The sequence below is a fragment of the Prionailurus viverrinus genome, chromosome B1, assembly GCF_022837055.1.
Source record: "Prionailurus viverrinus isolate Anna chromosome B1, UM_Priviv_1.0, whole genome shotgun sequence".
In the NCBI taxonomy this organism is placed as follows: Eukaryota; Metazoa; Chordata; class Mammalia; order Carnivora; family Felidae; genus Prionailurus; species Prionailurus viverrinus.
Genome location: NC_062564.1, coordinates 69912708 through 69932546, shown reverse-complemented (window position 1 = coordinate 69932546; position 19839 = coordinate 69912708). Strand labels below are relative to the sequence as shown.

At 37.6% G+C, this 19839-nt stretch overlaps 1 protein-coding gene across 6 annotated transcripts in view; it reads right to left on the bottom strand.

Moving 5' to 3' along the window:
- Positions 1–4821: 4821 nt before the first annotated feature.
- GASK1B (golgi associated kinase 1B) overlaps positions 4822–19839 on the bottom strand; it is a 49501-nt gene continuing 34483 nt past the window's right edge. For all 6 annotated transcript variants that reach the window (XM_047856449.1, XM_047856452.1, XM_047856451.1 and 3 more), the window contains exons 4-5: positions 10245–10471; positions 4822–7381 (exon numbers count right to left, since the gene is read on the bottom strand). In XM_047856449.1, the coding sequence (XP_047712405.1) occupies positions 7174–7381; positions 10245–10471 (435 nt within the window). In that variant the 3' untranslated portion in view covers positions 4822–7173. The remainder of the gene's footprint in view (positions 7382–10244; positions 10472–19839) is intronic.

Genomic DNA, 19839 nt, shown 5'->3' with positions numbered 1-19839 from the left:
GAGTTCGAGCCCCGCGTCAGGCTCTGGGCTGATGGCTCAGAGCCTGGAGCCTGTTTCCGATTCTGTGTCTCCCTCTCTCACTGCCCTCCCCCATTCATGCTCTGTCTCTCTCTGTCCCAAAAATAAATAAAAAAAAAAACGTTGAAAAAACAAAAATAGAATTAATTCAGCTGTGACAAAGTGAGAACCAGAAAATAAATATTAAGAAAATTAACATGTAAGCATGATAAATATTTTAGAAGTTTTTTTGCAAAGGAAAGAAGTTGGTGGGGGAGAGTCAGCGAAATTAAGAGCATGAACATCTTTATCTGTCATAGGAAGAACTCATGATATAATTTCTGAAATTGATAAGTTAGAAAAAGACCTAATTACTTTAGAAACTAATTACAGATTTGCCATGCATTGCAATGATCACAAAAGCTATCCACCTAGATTAAGTTGAAGCAAAAAGGTGAATTAAGAAAGAACTTCAAGGAAACCAAAAATTGGAAGGGACCTCCAGAGCAACTAACACAAAGGATTAAAAAGGCACCGGACCTCCCCATCTCATCTACCAGCCCCTCTGAGGGTTTCACTTGATCTGTCCTTTTCCTCTACAATTAATTTTCTCCACTCACATAGAGGAAAGTCTAAGATCTCCAGAACATGACCCATAATTGTTTTAGTCCTGGGTCTTGGTTTCTTTTTATCTTTTACCATTCTAAAATTCTGAGGCAAGTTTTCTGATTGACCTACTTAGGTCAGGTGTTCAATTTTGAACCAATCGTGACAGAAAACAGAGTTGAACAGAGGGAGTGTGACTGGCCCAGCATTAAGTCACATGTACATCATTGAACTTATCAACTATGGCCTAAAAGCCCAAGCAGAGGTGAAGTTGGAGGGGGCAGGAAACAGGAGTATCCCCAAAGAGGGTTATTTGATAGACAATAATAGATTTAGGATATGTTTGCCTCAAATATAATCAGAACCACCACTGGAAGTTTTCACCATCCTCTGTAGTTACCAGAGTTACTTATCAGACAGTTCGAATTTCCCTGCTCTCCAGACTGTTTTTGTCCAGTTAGCTGTGGCAATGTGTAAAGCCCTTCAGAACTTTCTTTCACTCTGGTACAGAAGTGGAAACATCCAGGCTGCCTCATCAGGTTGGGTCTCTAGGTGTTTATGCAAAGCAAAGTTTCCTGCCAAGTTGTGGTGGACATAGGCTGTGAGAAATCCACACTTACTGCTTTAAGCCACTGAGATTTGATGGCATTTTGTTACTACAGCATTACTTAGTCTACCCTGTTGATATTTCATTCTTCTACTTCCCACTGTGATTCTTCACCGTCCATTGGCTACTGACTATCACAGTGGAACAATTCCACTCCAATGCACTTTGCTACTCTTCTTCCCATCCTGCTAATAAGGAAACACCCTCCATTTCCTTTGACACTGTCAGAGGAGGCTCCCACACAGCTGTCTGGGTCCTGATGAGAGTATGGCTTCTTTATTAGTCCAGGCATCTTCTCCAAGACTATAGATATGGGCCTCCGGAACAGAGGAAGGTAGAGCAGATTTTCAAGCACTTCTGCCTCAACTACCATCCATTCCAAAAATTAAACCCCGATACTTAATTATATTCTCCTAGATTTATTCTTCACCTAAAAATTTTATTTCAGAGCCCAATATGTCCCTTCCTCCTATTATACGGCTTCTTTTATTGATCTCTTTCTCCAAACCATAGGACCTCTTAGGTCTCTGAGTGATGCCATGCAATGTGGCAATACAGTCTAATACAAGGAATTCGACAGAGAAAACCTTCATTAGCTGAATGCAAAAGGACAAAAAAATTAAAAGGTTTACCATTTGTGGAAGACTTTCTGTCAACGAATGTACTAAAGCACGAAGAACAAATGGTTCTCAACCGCGGAATGGCGTTGCCTCCTAAGGGGACATTTTGCCATATCAGGAGATATTTTTGGTTGTCACCACTTGGAGGGCATTACTGCCCAGAGTAATGTGAAGATTTAATTAGCAATTTATGTCTTTAATTAGGAATTTGCTACACCAGCCACTGCCATGTCACTCGTCTTTAAACACAACATGTTAGGGGCGCCTGGGTGGTGCAGTCGGTTAAGCGTCCGACTTCAGCCAGGTCACGATCTCGCGGTCTGGGTGTTCGAGCCCCGCATCAGGCTCTGGGCTGATGGCTCAGAGCCTGGAGCCTGTTTCCGATTCTGTGTCTCCCTCTCTCTCTGCCCCTCCCCCGTTCATGCTCTGTCTCTCTCTGTCCCAAAAATAAATGTTGAAAAAAAAATTTTTTTTTAATAAATAAATAAATAAATAATAAATAAACACAACATGTTGGGGCGCCTGGGTGGCACAGTCGGTTAAGCGTCTGACTTCAGCCAGGTCACGATCTTGCGGTCCGTGAATTCGAGCCCCGCGTGGGGCTCTAGGCTGATGGCTCGGAGCCTGGAGCCTGTTTCCGGTTCTGTGGCTCCCTCTCTCTCTGACCCTCCCCCGTTCATGCTCTGTGTCTCTCTGTCCCAAAAATAAATAAAAAACGTTGAAAAAAAAATTTTTTTTAAACACAACATGCTATCTCCACTTGCAACCAATAATAAAGACAAAGGAAATGATACAATATGAGCAGCAAATAGTATTGTCGCAATAGTCACCAAAACTCACGTCCTATATTGTAACTGGCACTTATTACCTGATTAAGAGTGGAAAACTGACACGAGAGGCTATACATTATTTCATCATTCTCTTAAGAAAGGCCCGAATCTTGCAAGCTTAATGATAATGTATTTCACAAAGTTGGAGAGGATATCTAAATCATAGTTTTTGTTTTATACAAAGTTACTATGAGGAAAAAAAATAAATGTTGACCTCAATTTTAACACCCCTGAGGGCCTGAAACAAGGATACAGAACAAGATCTCTTGTTCTAAACAGAAGTTGAGCCAATAAAATAGGGTACTTTATGAGCCAAATAATGTCTGGTGTCCTGGAGCTAAAGAAAATGTTGGCACATCTTGCAAAATCACAGCTGTTTCGGTCTCATTTAGTGACTGGTCCCACTCTTTGCAGCCCAGTTTGCCTTTTGAAATATAGCCCAGCTAGCTATTCTGCAGCATGTGATTAAAGCCACTGACAAGGGAGGTTTTATTTTTTAGCTCTTTGTCTCAAAAGCTTTAGAAATCTTGACAAGTACTGCTAAGAAATACAGATTACTTTTTTTAGAAAGGAGATGCATAGAGATTTCTTAATGTGCACATAATTGTGCATTTTTTTTTATCAGTAAACTAAATGCACTTTGGAATCACAATGGTAAAAAGGTAACTTTCCAAGATGGAAAAAAAACGGTTGAACTAAGTTAACCATATGCAATGTTGTTGTAAGAAAAGACTTCTGTGACTTCATTCACTTGCCATGTGCATTTTTAGGTTGCAAAACAGTCTGCCAGCAACCCCTCTGAGTCAGACCTTGAACTAGATAATCAGCTGATAATCTTTAAAAAATTAAAAGATTAAAGGAAAATAAGCTCAAAACGCTAATCACATGGTACCCTTCAGTTCTTAAAGTATATAACAATGTTTTGAAAGATTATTAAAATAACATTTTCAAAAATTTAAAATCATGACTATCAAGCAAACAGAATAGGACTCTGTAGTCAAAAGTTTATAAAGGCAAAATTTTCAAAAGAATGAAACTGCAATCCTTATGCAAATATAAAATGAACATATGTCAAAGATTTTATTTAAACAATTAAATTAATGAGAAAACCAGTAAGATGGTAAAACCATTTCAAAGAGTATTTCAAAAGCCAAGTATCTACAGGCAATGTTAGGATAAGATTGTTGGACTAGATATAAAACTGGTCAATGTCCAACAGGGTAATAAACTGCAAAACCGTTAGGGTTGTCTTTTCCACCAGGCAGAAATTATTTGCATCTCTATGGGATAAAAATCTACAAGTTGACCTCTGCCCTACAACATTGTTAAATAGACAATTCAATACAAAAGCAAGCCCAGCACTGCACTGAAAGAACACTCAAAAATCTCTTCTGGCTATTTCAAAGTGTCAGATAACTTTTCTAAGAAGTCAAATTGTCTTTCATGAATAAAAGTTTTTAATTCTTGATGATACTAGTTTTTAGAGGAGGGTCTTTATCATGTTTATTTGACTCATGTGCAATTTCCATATCTTATTTTCAGACTAGTGCTCTAAATGTGCCCTACCTTGTTCTGCACTGAGATAAACATTAGAATGTCATAAGACACTGTAGATAAATCTATATCCAGGTTATTTTAGTCATTAGATATAATGTAATGTATACATTGTTAAAAAGCAAAGGTGACTAAAATAAACCTGTGTTCCTGGACCTTTAATATTAAGCATGTCAGAATAAACAGGCTATTATACAGGCTCAGAGATCATAAATGTTTGAACATAAGCCTAAGACATTTTATATTTCAATAAATTTCTGGGTACCTAATAAACTTAATAAATAAGAATGTTCTATGGAAAACCGTAACTCTAATTCTAAGACTCACCCCCAGCAAACAGAAACAAAAACTAACCTCTCACAGTTTGTGACATCTGTTAACTAATTTGCACACCACCTAAAACAATGTTGTATATGCGCCAAGAGAAAGCATGATATCACTAGTAACAATACCAAATATATGCATACATAAACACAATCCAATAAAACTCTTAATGGTTCAATTGTTTCTTTCACCATGGGCAACGGTAGCAGTCTTCTATACTTAACTTCTGAAGAAGAGTAATCTATCAAAAGAAAACCCATTTACAAAATAAAAAGCACACATCTTTAATTTCTAATATTTTTATTATAGATTTTTCAGATATGCATTTATTTGCATATTATCAGCTTAAAGAAAATAAATCACACAACAATCAGCTTTTGTATGTCTGCCAAGGTAAATTGTTTTATTTTAAATTTATCAAGTTATAAATAAACCACATAATATGTTTACGTGAACCAAACCAGGGCATAATCTGAGTGCATTTGAAAGGCTCTGCGTACTCTCATTGTTTCAATAAGAGAAAAGAGCATTACTTAAAATTAAAAGCCTGGCGCTGCAGCTATCCATTATTCAAAAATAATGCAGCATGAATTATTCACTGATTATAACACAAAATACATTGTTAAAAAGCAAAGGTGACTAAAATCAACATGTGTTCCCGGACCTTTCATTTAATATTAAGCATGTCAGAATAACTGGAGGGAAATAAGGAAAGCTAGATCCACGTAAGAGTGAACCCGGCTGCCCAAAAGCAGTGTAGCTTGAGACACAAAATTAAAGCTCCTTTCTGAGGAGATGGGAATTCCCGCCATTAATTTCCCAAATTTAGATAAAGATGATATATTCCATAAAAAGCATATGAAAATGCAAACATGCCAGCTTGATAAGGCAAGGTATAAGGCAACCTCACAAAGAGTTATTTCAAGTCAATGGCTCAATATAAAACCTGGGTCGCCAAACTTTTGTTAGGCCAATTTTTCTAGTAATATACTGATTAATGAGGGAAAGGGGGACTTAAAAAGCCCAAATACATCAGGTAAAAGAGGAGACTCAGGAGAGTCAGAGTTTGCTGAGTGTGTAGAATCAGAGGGAGGAACTCAGAGCTGTAGAGGGATAATGGAAGAAAAGAATGGTCTGAAGACCACTTCTCCAAAGGTCAGCCCAGCAAATAAGGATGCTAGAAAACAGTACATGAATGTGAGCCTAGAAAAGTTACAATTAGATAATCAAATGACCCCTCTCTCCTTGGCCTTACCAAGGTAACTACCTCTTGTAGTTACCATGTTGTTTTGACATTTTGCCTCGACACATTTGTATAAATTAGAATATATAGTTATATTTAAAAAAACAGTCTTCATTTTAATGCCTTTAATAGTTCTAATTTATGGTGATATTAAGTTGCCCTTGATTAGGACACAGAAAATGCAATGGTATCTTGCCAAAACACAAAGACCCAACACATGAAAACTATATGTCCACGTCCCTATGCCTAATTAAAATGAAGGTAAAGGGAGTTTGGGGAGAATTATTTGAGCCTGAATAGTATCCAAATTCACTGTTAGTTCTAGTCATTGAGGAGAATTGAAAAGAGTCAGGTTTTAATTTATTTTGTTCATATTTCTCATATTAGAATAAGCCAAACAATATATTTAAATACATTCGCTATCTGGTTCTATTGTCAATATCTGAGCAAGATCAATTTAAATCAGTCTAAGTATAATTAGAACAAATCTGAAGAAATCCACTATTATTAATAAAATATACAAAAACTATAGTGTATCCACTGTAAAAATGACAAAATTTTTCAAAAGAGCATCCATTAAAAAAGGCATTCTAAAATTATATTTTCAAATAGGTAACTTGTACCTTAAAATTATTTAATTTCTAAGCCACTAGACATAAACTGGACTCAAACTGAGAAAGCAAAACTACCTACTATATAAACCGTCAGATTTGGATGATTTCTATACCGAAAACAAAATAAATTTATTTAAAAAATGGAAAATGTGATTCTCGCTGCTCAGAATCAGAGATGGCTGATCATTTATAGACAAAATAAAATAAAATATATACTGGTGCTTTTGCAAATAACCCACCATTTCTATGTAGAATTATCGCATACCCTGATGTTTTTTGCAGATCGCAGCCTCAGGTTTCCAATGCAGAATCGCCTCTGGGTCATATTGAGGCTGCCCTGTTTTAACAATCAGCAACCAAAGAATATCAAGAGCCATTCCTATCAGTACTCAGTCAGACCAGTCAATATGGCATAAAATATGCCTTGTTAAAGGAGGCCGCACCTCTGGTTTACGCTGTTCCGTTAAATGGCATGACAAAGCTAACTGGAATAATAATTGCGGCCACCTGTAACCAGATGTTGAGACTCCTATGATGTGATGTTAGAGAAAAATATAAACAAATATTTTTTGAACAGTATGTTTTTTAAAAGGTTTTAAGTCTGCTTATAGAGCTCAGATCCATCATATACACTTGGTCAAATTCATTTCTTTTATGTCTTCCTCCACACTGCCTCATTCCTAAAAGGACTTGAGGTTTGTGTACCTGATTTCAAAACAAAACAAAACAAAACAAAATGCATAAATATATCTAGTATTCTAGCCAGAAGATCCTTTCGTTATTCATTCATAGGTAATACTTTGGCCCCATGTGCGTTGATGTAGGTGAGAAGGATTTTGGCTCTCTGTTCTATTACATCAATAAGCTTTTCAATTCCTTGTCTACCTCCTTGACTTTCCCAATAAACTTTATCAAGAAATAGGGACTGAAGGAGTTTCTGCCGCAAGTGCTGGCTCTTCAAAACAGAAACTGCAGATTCGGGAAACCTGAGAAGATAAAATGATATTTCATTCTTAGTAATTGCTTAGAAATATTATGCCTTACCCAATTGCTTTGCCCTTCATTAATCTGGCATAAATCACACTATCAAATGGTACCTGGAGAATGAAAACATTTTTGTCACTGTCAAACTGACATACTTCTCTTAATAATAATATACTAGAAGAATATGTTTCAAGGGAACTGAATTTTCTATGCTGAATTTTCCATTGAGAACTTGACATACTAATGTCTTACTTAAGGTCATTATCTGTAGGCAAAGAGAGGCACAGAATTAAAGAGTTCTGTTAGCTGGGCAAAAATACTTTCCTCCGTCTTAAGCTCCATTTCACCCATGGAAACCTCTTCAATCTGTCAAGTAGAATAGTATCCTCATAAGTGTCAATGTGGGGTTTTATGCAAGAAAATGTGAGAAGCAAAATGCTGACAAATGCACGCCTGAATTTAATGTGAAATAATCCAAAATGTAGGTAGTAAAAAAAGAAAGAAATCATTATATAATGCCCAATTAAATGAAGAATTGCTTCTGATTCAGATTATACTTCAGGAATTCTGAGAATCTGGGAGCATGTCACTAAACTGGAATATTAAATTGTTTTCAAATAAATTTAGCAAAACTCAAATTTTAGAGCCAAGGCATACCACAATGAACCATCCCTGGAAAACCTGAGGCCAATCCGGAAGTGTCCTTGCTGAACTAGGTTAAGAGGGGCAATATGTCCTGCTCTTCTTTTAGAAAGTAAAAACAGAGGGTCTAGCACATACATCATCGGAAGAACTTTGTCAAGTTTCTGGTTCAAAATCTTAAGGAATGTTTGAATTTCCCATTGGCCCCATCCAGCTTTCATTCAAATACTGATGAATGCACAATAAAATCATGGGGGTTTAATAGTAATTTTCAAGTAAACTTAGTTGCTCCTTAAAAACGAAAACAAGAATATAAGCTTGTTTGAGATGTACAAATAGCCCAAAGTTTCAGGCCTCTGAAACACCTTCTCCAAATTTCAGTGGAGTGAGCTAGGGGTGGCATTCAAGGGGCATGAGTGCTGCAGAAAGACCAAAGGACACAATGCTGGACGTGCTTAATGAATCTGAGTAAGAATGGAATTAAATAATGCTGATAAGATGCTCTTAGCTCCCTAGAGACATGTACGATATAATTTAGTGGCCACAGTATTATTAATTAAGCATTTTCCTCTATGAAATATTAATAATCCATGATATATAAGTTCTATGACCCTTCAACTAATTTAGCTGTGTCAGAGTGTATGAGATGAAACTGTTGAAATCATGGATCTCGTTAGTGACTAATCCTTTTCATAAAGGAAAATAAAAAAAAAAATTACCTGTCTGTGCATTATATTGATTAATAGGAATAGTCTATGCATAAATCTGGGCTAGCAAAGTCCTCATTTTTGCTTTGCAAAGTGTGATTTACCTATTCAAAGAAAATTTAACTTTAAACTCATTACTCCTCATATTGCATTTAATGTTAAATCTTCTTTGAAAGCATAAATAAAACAGTATTCACATTAATATGAATGTATAAAATGGATGGACAATATTCTCCAGCACTCCTAATTCCTAAAGAAAATTTAGAGATTTAAGAAGACTCCATGACATCAACTCAGTAAGTGATGCATTTTGTAAATTTTTTCTACATATAAAATTTCCTTAGTTTAACACTTTAAAGAAAGAATCTGCTATATATTCACCTAAAATCCACAAAGACATGTGAAAACGAGTATTAACAGGGCAAGACATGGCAAAAACTCATGAAATTGGGGCTCATGAAACTCTCATAGGAACAGTATTACCTTTAGTCTTGAAAGTACATAAAATACACATTAGCTGATTCGGAGTGCTAGGAAGAACTAAAGAAATAGGCCTCAGTGTTATTAACAAGAATAAAAATAACAGCATGAACCACACAAGTTACTGCATGAAAATTTTGGACTTGGATTTGGAAAACTGGAGTTCTACCCTCAGTTTTAGACTCATCCATGTGCTCTCTAGAAGTCACTTAGCTTCACACAGCTGGCTCAGTCTTTCACCAATGCACCCCCTTATTTTCAAGTCTCAAACATACCCCAGTGTCCCGGAAACTCTGATTTCTGACTAAGGTAGGAAGACCAAGAAGAGTGGCTATGAGCTGGGGCCTGAAATTCAGCCTCAGTGGCTGCAGCCAAGGTTGAATAGCCCAGACTCTATAGGAGGGTTCCCATTAGTTTCCTTTATTTCCAAATAGGTAAGCTTAAGATACTTTTCCCCATAGTCTATGTCTACTGGAAAGATTTCTAAATGTTCCAAAACCTTTCTACCTGAATTAAATGGCCGCTGTCCTTTAATACTGTGTCCTAGTCAGCAGATTAGCTCTAATTTCCTACTGCATCCAGAAGTCTCTTGAGTTTATTGTGCCTTTGGACATCCCGCCGTGTCAATATCTGCATGCCTGTTAGTTTCCCTGCCCCATGGCCTGATAATGGAGCTTCTGCCACATGCTCATCCATGCTCTGTCAATTCCTATTACAGAGGTCCCTGCATGCTTCCACCCTTACCCACATGGATTTCCACTGAGGGACAAGCAACACGATAGATGTGAAATGTAGCAAGAGTTTTCTAGGTTGCATGGGTTGGTGATAGTGACGCCATGACTGTGATCTTGTTCGTTTTGGCTTAGGTCTGTTTCCCATTACGGGACCTCCATTCCCAGATTCCAGATCCACAATGCCATTCAAGGGTTAAATCAGGATTAAATAGGTTAAATAGGATTTAAGTTTTCTCAAAACCGTACTACTTATGTAACAGAAATGTGATGTCCTGCAGATGTTACTATCGCATAAAACTTACTCTTTGATGCCTTCTAACAATTTGAAGTTTAAGTTATCTTCGCTTCTGTCAAAGAAACCCTTGTTGTCTATAAAGACCAAATGCCTTGGGTCATGCTTTCGCTGGATAACGTGTGCTAGAGCCACAGAATCTTGGTTGTCACACTTTGGCCTCAGTCCATTCTGTACACAGGCATCTTCCTTTCGAGGTCTGAATCCACAGCAATTTATATCTAAGCGATTATAAATCTGAAAATGGAAAACGAAAACAATATCCAAGATGCTGAGCAAAAACAAAACTTGGAAAAGCTAGATTTCCAAAGAATTAGTGTTTTCTAAATAGCTGCCTTGCCAGAATCTAATAAGGTCAGGCTCACTTAATTAAAGGCAACTGTCAGAATAAGTCCAGGGTTCATATCCTTCTGACTCAGCCATGGTTAAAAGCATTTCCAGCTTCTAACAGTTCCAAAGTCAGATCATCCAAGTTAGACATCTCCACCCTTAGTATTAAAAATTCCCACTGACATCATATGTAGACACATGGCCAGAAGAATCTCTGACTGTATTCATGACAAAAGATGGAAACCACTGCACTTTCACATAGCTAAAGGCTGTATCTTGTTTTCTTCCTTGGGTTGGGTTATAGAAAACCTGAGTTATCTCAGTGGCTCTAAAAGTTTACTGCATCCCCTAGTTTCTCTGGACTTTAGTATTACACTATCTAACCTGAAATAACCTAGAACAAATCTTTGGAAAAGATGTGACATTCAATAATGATAACAAAAAAACACTACTTGCATGGACCCCACAGTTAGATTCTAAATAAGTGAGCAGAATGAACAAAGCTATTGGGCCCAGTGGGGTTTATTACAGGGATAGGGATTCTACCCTACAGAAGAGGTAAATAGATTAATTAGAAAGGGAAAATTGTATTATTTTCATTTCTTTGGGGCAGGAAAGAAATAATATTTATTAATCAGGGTAAATTAAAGCCTCAGCTTAGGGGCACCTGGGTGGCTCAATCAGTTAAGCGTCTGACTCTTGATCTTGGCTCAGGTCTTGATCTCACAGGTTGTGAGTTTGAGCCCCACACTGGGCTCTGCACTGGGAGTGAAGTCTACTTAAAAAAAAAAAAGCCTCAGTTTAGGAATTAGATAAATTTCAAGTCAAATCTCTGTTCTCACACTTAGCTATGCAATATTGTGTAGATTCCTTTACGTCACTGACTCTCAATTACCTGTATAATGCGAATGATACTATTGTACTATACCTTTTACAGTCAGTAAGAAGATTAATTAAAATATGTATACACCCTCCAGCCCTGACGTAGGCACCTAGAAGATATTCAAAAAAAACCTGAAAACAGTTATAATTGTTGAGACACACACACACACACACACACACACACACACACACTATATGACGTGATTTACCTCAAAACAAGCTTCGAAGACAAAAGGCAATTTCTCCACGCTAATGAAGAAAAACTGAGCCTCAGAGAGGTTAAATAATCTGCTCTTGGTAGAATATACGTAAGTAGCAAAGATTGACACACAACTATATTTGTCTCCAAAATCCCATGATTTCCCCCTAACACATCATGGTGAACAGTTTAAGGCTAGTTGAAGAAAGTACATATGCTCATGATTCAAAAAACAGCTGGACTGAATGCTGTCACTTTTATTCCTTTGGCAGTCATTCCCATCCTTTCTCTTCCCTTGTGTTTTTGCAGATCCTGTGGGGCTAGCCACTCGAGGAGGCCAATTGCTCAGGAAGGAATGCAGAGAGAGTAGTGCCAAAATTTAGCCTACTTTGAAATGGTCCCCACTCATTCACTCATTCATCCAACAAATGTTTATTGAACATCTTCTACCACCTATCAGTGGGCTGGGCACCAAGGAAAAGAGTTGCCCATGGTCAGTACCTCCCCACCACCACTACTCCCAGATGGAAATGAAGTGGTCATTTAATTTTGTCTCACTACCACAGCAAACTTTAAGAACTGGACGAATGACCTTCCTCTGTTTACCGCACATAAGTGGACTTTGTATCAAATAGCAATATTTTGAGAAACAAGGATTATAAAAGAGGTCAGCCTAAGCCAATTTACTATGACATTTGCATAAAACCAGTCACATGGGACAGGGGTGGTCAGTGAGCCAAGAGGCATGTGGATAGCTCAGGGGGTATACTGCTGATCCACAAGCAACCTACAGATAAAGGGAGGCCTCTGTCAGGATTGGCTCCAGGCAGCTGATCCATGGGGCTATAAGTCTCAGCAATGATTTCTCCAAAAGGTCACAGAGGCCGACTGCAGAGAACAGTAAGTTCCCACTTCTGGTTAAAGTGTATTTGCCTGGCATGAGGACAGGGGTTCCCCAAAGGTGAGCAAGAGTGCCCCAAGCAAATCACTATAGGTTAGATGAAAAAAGCATAGATCAGAAACTATTAGAAAAATTTATTGTGCCCTTTCTCTTCAAACAGTCTGATTAATTTTGTGTAGTAACTTGACTGCCTTTGAATATAAGAGAAACCAAGTGACATAAAGAGATTGTATCTGATTGGCAATTATTTAAGCTAAGATCAGGGAATCAGGGGGAACATGAAAAATAGGCTTTCTAGAAGCTGCTTCTCATCCAATCTCCCTTTTTTTTTTTGCTACATTAACTATTCTCCAAAACTCTCTATACCATTGTCCCCTCATCATCATATGTTTATATGCGGTTATAATGGCATACACAGGGAAAAATATAATACATGGGAAAAAATAAATCCTATTTACTTTTGACTACAACATCAAGGTCTGTTATGTTGGATAAATGGTTTAGAACTTAAGTTATAAGGACCAATCTATCAAACTCTTCACAAATGGTGTCCTGAACCCTGAGCTCTCTTCGTTTTTGATTTCACACCAGTGAAGAAAGGACTAAGACCTATAGCTACATTTCTGTCATTTCTACAACAAAGCCATGAGTATCAAATATATTAGTGTTAAATGATAAGCACTTTAGAGTTTAGACCCCAACTTTCGGTACTTCTATAAATATTATACTTTTCTATTTTTAAACTACAAGGAAGCATTAAAAGTTAGAGGTGGAAAAGACCAAGTTAGGTCATTTTTTTATTGCCTTCCCAGCATGAGATTGTTTCCTACAGTGTATTTTTAAAGTGCTTTATCTGATCTAATTTTGAATCACTCAACAGTCTGTGATGATTTCACCGCTTCCCCGACAGACTGTTGTGCCATTCAAGTCTAACAGACCTTATTATTAAAAACGGGTGTGTGTGTTCAACTCAACTCCTCTTCCATAAGATGTTTACCCCTCCTTTTATTCAGATTTACATTTGAAGTCAGTGGGTACAGTAACACGTGTTGAGTGTGTGTATGTGTGTATGTGTTTGTGTGTACACCTACAGATACAGAACCAGTCTGTAAGGCCTAAATAATCTGGGTTTTACTTTGTCTTTCTTATCCTCTAACTATAGTAAATTATGTCTTTGTATTATTGCCCTTGTCTAGCAAGGGCTTACGTAGCTCTTAAATCTTGTTCCCTAGCTCTTCTCAGAATTTTGTTTATAGTCTTCCTTTTGAATTCACATTCAATATACCCAAAATAATTTGACCACAAAACCGTCATCCACTCCCTTAAATTCAGTGCCATGTGCCTGGCATTTAATTTAGTTATATATTGAATATATATCTGCTTACTGCCAAGAGAGTGTACCTATTTTTAAAGCCTGATAAAGCATATCCTAGATAGCTATGAATCCATAATATGGTGCTAATATACTTTTTAGTGCACACATTAAAACAATCATTTCATTTAACTATCGCATAATTAAGCACTGTAGTTCACATGAACATGTCTGCATCCTTAGATAATTATCCTACAAAGAAGGCTCACTGGGGGTAAATTGTATCAGGTAAGTGACTATGAGTATTGATCATCATCTCTGTAACTTGTTCAAATTCACAACCTCCCCCCCTTTAAACAAGGAAAATCTTTTACAAAATTGAACTTCTGAATCAGAAGATTACTGCCAACCATCATTTTCCATAAAATTACTCTGTCCTCTTTTAGGAAAATGTATCTTTTCAATGTTTACCTAACTAAAATTATACTCAGAAAAATCCAGGTGTTCCAGCCAAATTTTTTTTGGTTGGTCGTGGCAATATTTTTAGATATACTGCCTTCTCCTAAAGTTTCTTTTTTTAATTCCATTTTCCTTTTGGTGGTGTTACTTTTGCCTGCATGAAAACATCTCCTGAGTGACTCAGTTATGTTTACAGAGCCTAAACAAGGATGCCTGCACTGCACTGACTAGCTCTCCAGAGCCCCTTAGGAATCTACAGAAATCCAATGACTTTTCACCCTTTTGCACACCACCCATTCTAGCTGTGCCTTCAAAATGTGGGTCTATCAAAGCAATTGAGGTACTTTCTTCACATTTTCTTTTTCCTCAAAATAATGGGATTAAATGACTAATTTCAGGCAATGCCTGAACAAAAGCAAGAAAAAATATTCTAAAAGTACTCCTAATATTAATGAAAAACATAACAGCAGTCATTTACTTTTTATTCTGTGCCAGGAACTGTGCGCTGAATGCTTTACACGTGTTGCTTCATTTAATCCTCAGAGCAACCTGAAGATATGGGTGCTACCCACAGTCTCATCTGATAAGCAAAGACAGAGAGGCACAAGGAGGCTGGTTGACTGACCCAAGGTCCCTGTGTTCATAAATGACAGAACTCAGGATTCTAACCCAGATGTCTATGATCTCAAAGTCCATGCTCCTTCCCATCCTGGTTGTATCTCTCAGGTGTAGCCAAGATGGCAGGTACTGCAAAAAAGCCAAGTGCCTTTGTATAGAATAGTAAATGTTACTGCATTCAGCAAATGCTGGTTATAAGCTTTCAGCAGAAGTACGAAGAACTGCAGTGTAGGAGTTTAGGTAAAAATGCATGAAGGAGAAGATATTACAGTTGTGTTTTGAGAGACAGGAAGTCTTAGCTAAAAAAATAAGCAAAGGCGTGAAAAAAGGAAATCAAGACACCTTTAGAAAAACTGAGAGTACATTAGACCAGCGCTTCTCAGACTGTCTGTAGTGAAAGACCAAGCGGTTTTGATTTTTCTTTCCCTCAGCCCCACAATTCATGTGGGTTGTCGTTTGTTAAATAATAATAATAGGGCCACCTGGGTGGCTCAGTTGGTTAAGCACATCTGATTCTGGGTTTGGGCTCAGGTCATGATCTCATGATTGGTGGGATTGAGCTTTGAGCCCCACATCAGGACCTCGCTGACAGCATGAAGCCTGCCTGGGATTCTCTCTCTCTCCTTCTCTCTCTGCCCCTCCCCTGCTTGCACTTGTGCTCTCCCTCTCTCTCAAAATAAATAAATAAACTTAAAAATAATAATTACTAGAGAAAATTTTAGTTTATTTATTTTGGGAGAGAGTGTGAGTGGGGTAGGGGCAGAGAGAGACGGAGAAACAGAGAGAGAGAGAGAAAGAGAGAGTGAGAGAGAATCCCAAGCAGGCTCCATGCTCATGGCACAGGGCTGGATGGGCCTCAATCCCACGCAAGATCATGTCCTAAGCTCAAGCCAAGAGTCAGGTGCTTACCCGACTGTGCCACCCAGGCACCCTCAGAGAAATAAAATTTTTAAAAGTACAAAATACCAGCCAAATAGTTTGTTAGAATCAACAGATGAAATTACTTTACCAAACTGCTACCAAAGTTTCTAAGTGTTGACTTGCAATTTTTGTACTTGTCACAGACTAGTCAATCAGCAGGGTCCTTGAATCACACTTTGAGTGGCACAGTGCAAGACTACACTGTCGCTAAGGTGAAGGTGAAGGCAGGTAGCAGAGGAAAAGCTGAGGGAGAGGACTGTACCTATAAGGGAAGCCAAAAAATCTGCTGTGTCTTCACGTTTCACTATCATTCTCTCATGTAGAGCTGGAAGAAAGGTAAAAGGCAAGGAACAGGGCATCGAGGGAAATGTGAAAAGAACAAAAACTAGAGGGAACCCAGGCAAGCTGAAGAGAGAATAAAATGAAGATGTTCTTCCTAATCTAGATGAGAAATTCCTCTGATCCAGATATTTTCCTCACTCAACTTTTTTTTTTTTTCTCCGTTTTTTATTTTATTTTTGGGACAGAGAGAGACAGAGCATGAACGGGGGAGGGGCAGAGAGAGAGAGGGAGACACAGAATCGGAAACAGGCTCCAGGCTCTGAGCCATCAGCCCAGAGCCTGACGCGGGGCTCGAACTCACAGACCGCGAGATCATGACCTGGCTGAAGTCGGACGCTTAACTGACTGCGCCACCCAGGCGCCCCCTCACTCAACTTTTTTAGTTAAATTACATAACCCTGTAAATTTTTTCCACCTCAGTTTTCGCAAACCTCTTAAAGGGTCTCAGTGAGCATACGTGTGTATGTATGTGTGTTTCTGATTGGGAAGTCAATATCACCATCTCTTTTCAAGCTGTTTGCTTTTTTAACCACTTAAAAACAGAACCTTTATAAAGAAAACTGCATTTTTAGAGAAAGAGTTTAAGAAATGCAATAAGACATGGAATAGATGGAATTTCACAATTTACCATAGTAACTCATCCAAGGCCTGGCACCTAGTAGGCACTGGATAAATGTCTATTATGAAAAGAACTATTGAAAGTTGGCATTCACTTTGTTTTTGATGTTTATTTATCTGTTTTGAGAGAGAGAGAGAGAAAGAGAGTGTGTGCATATATGGGCAGGGGAAGGGCAGAGAGAGAAGGAGAGATAGACTCACAAGCAGTCTCCACACTGTCAGTATGGAGCCCAATGTGGGGCCCAGAACCATGAGTCATGACCTGAGCTGAGATCAAGAGTCAAACACTTAACCGACTGAGCCACCCAGGTGCTCCTAAAATGCAAAAAGACAGTGAGAATTGTTACCATTAACAGCCCCACCCTAGGTATAGAGAAACACAAAAACATCTAGACTTACTTACAAGCTATTAACTCACATTGGAAAATCCTTCTATATGAATTTGTCTTGATGTGAACCAGGATATGATTGCCATGCTATCAGCGAAAAACTAGATGGATCCCTGTAGTCTAATGAATGTGTGAAGGTAGACCAGATCATAAAGAGGAACTTCAAACAAATGCTACAGTTCCTGTGGTAGGATAATACAGTCTTGTTAATACAGACTTAGTGTCTTACCTTGGGAACTACACACAAGCAAAATCAAAAGTGGTCTCACCAACCTACCCCGGTATCACTTGGGAACTCTCACCTCATAAAATAATAGGTTTCATTTTTGTTCTGTGCTGCCATGGCAACAGGTGCCTGTTAAATTACTACGCATGTAAACGTGACTAGCAGAACATCTGATGAACAATGAGAAAAGTAAAATGAGTTTGCAATACATACATCTAACAGTGGCCACAGGCTCTCTTTTGCCTCTGCCTCTGTAAATAGCAGCCATTGCTCTATACTACCTAATCTTAGAATTCCATAAAGATATCTATCAATATGAACCAAGTGAATGCAGAATCTCTAGTTTCTTCCATGTTACTGAATCATAAGTAAAGAAATAACAGTATTTACACACAAAAGCATTTTTTAAGGCTGCAATATATTTGGATCTATTTCTATGGATGCAATGTTTAGAATCTATATACTGTACCTCAGAAAAAGTACCTGAAGTCAAACATCATTCTGCCACATTAAGACTCTGGAGAGAGTCACCAAGCAAGTGATAATCTCTTTTTGGACAAAGAAAATTCCCTTTCTGTAATCTGCACAAGCAGGGCTGCAAGGAAGCAACCTCTGCCAAAGACACACCCACTTTCCTGTAAAGATTTATAAAGAACATTCAGACTAAAGAAAACAATAATTTTTATGTTTCATAAAGTTCTGATTTATGGAATGAGTTTATATTAAACAAAGAAATGTAAACCAAAAACAAAGTAACCTTGGTATAAGTAAAATGTTTAAAAAGTGCTTTCTTTTGAAGAAATGAAACACCATTTTTAACAATTTAACATTAAATAGAGTTGTAAACAAGCTTAAGATTACGAACATTTACATCTGAGGAAACACTGTTACTGAAAACTTTTTGCTTGACTTGACTGTACTAGCTTTTAGTATTTTTACGGAATTTCTATCAATTTTAGTTTCCCCAATAGTGTGGTATTTTATTATAAGGAGATTGGCAAAAAGAAGATCATCTAAATGACTACGCGAAAACACAATTCTGATTACAGTGACAAAGATTCTTTGCTTGATGTAACTTTAGTTAGGCTCCTGAAACTTTCTCCCTGGCCTTCCATATCAAATCTAGTTTTAGCAAAACCCTGTAAATCAGTTTAACCAGAACCCCCCCACCACTGATACCTGATAACTCTCAATATCTCATCTTCCTCATCTTCCACTGACCCCAGGGCGATGTCTGATCACCCTGGTCTGTCTTCAGCAAGAATATGGTTAGGCCATTTAAACTAGAACTCCTCTTACCCCTGGTGTTTCCTCTTCATAATTTGCCATCCACTGACCCCTATCCAGCTCCTTGGCTACACATTCACACTTGACTATGCTGTATTCAGATTGGAGCCTTATCTGTCTCCCCCACTAGAAAATCCCATTGCAATGGTTCCTATCCCTACAAGTATCATCTTGAATAGTCTTCCTTACTATCTTTAACAAGTGTCACTGACTCTTTCTTTAACCATGATTAACACAAGCTAATATAGCATATCCCAAAGCTATTTAAACTCATATCTTTCAATGGAAATTGGTTCTTTTTATAAAAAGCTAATTAATTCTGACAGATGGATTATTCTCTGGTTATTGAAAACTAAGTACTGCTTGAATGTAGAGTGGTGGTTGCCAAGGGCTGGAAAGTGGGAAGATGAAAGGATGTCGGTCAAAGGGTACAAACTTTTAGCGGCAAGAGGGATAAGTTCTGAGGCTCAGACTATAGATAATAATACTATATTACATACTTGAAATTTGCTAAGTAGATTTTGAGCATTCTCTCTCATACACACACAAAAGGTAACTATGTGAAGTGATAAATGTTTAAGTTACCTTGATTGTGGTAAATATTTCACGATATAGGCAAACATCAAATCATTACATTGTACACTTTACAATTGTACAAACACAATTGTGTTTGTCAAGTATACTTCAATAGAGTTGGGAAAAAAAGTAAATAAATTCTGCTTTCCTAAATTAAACTTTTTTCAAAGACTGTTGTTACATGTACACACAGAAGTTCCTATTTGAAGATAGATTTGCTTTTATGCTCCTTGAGTTAGCAAATAGCTATAAAATAAAGCCCTTTATGCAACTTGGATACAAAATCCAAGTTTATATCATAAAGTCTTTATCAAAATAACCTAAAAGGATACATATCAGTTTTTCCCCACACTACAAGTAAGAAAAAAGCTGAGATCCTAAGTAACTTGTCCAAGGAGATACAACTAGTGTATGATGTGAATTTCTACCAACTTCTGCCTGACTCATCATACTGCCACCCGAGGTAGAAAAGACAAGTTTCTTGTTTTCATGGAGATTACAATCTGGATGCTTCTAAGTATGAGTCACTGTGTATCCTCCACATC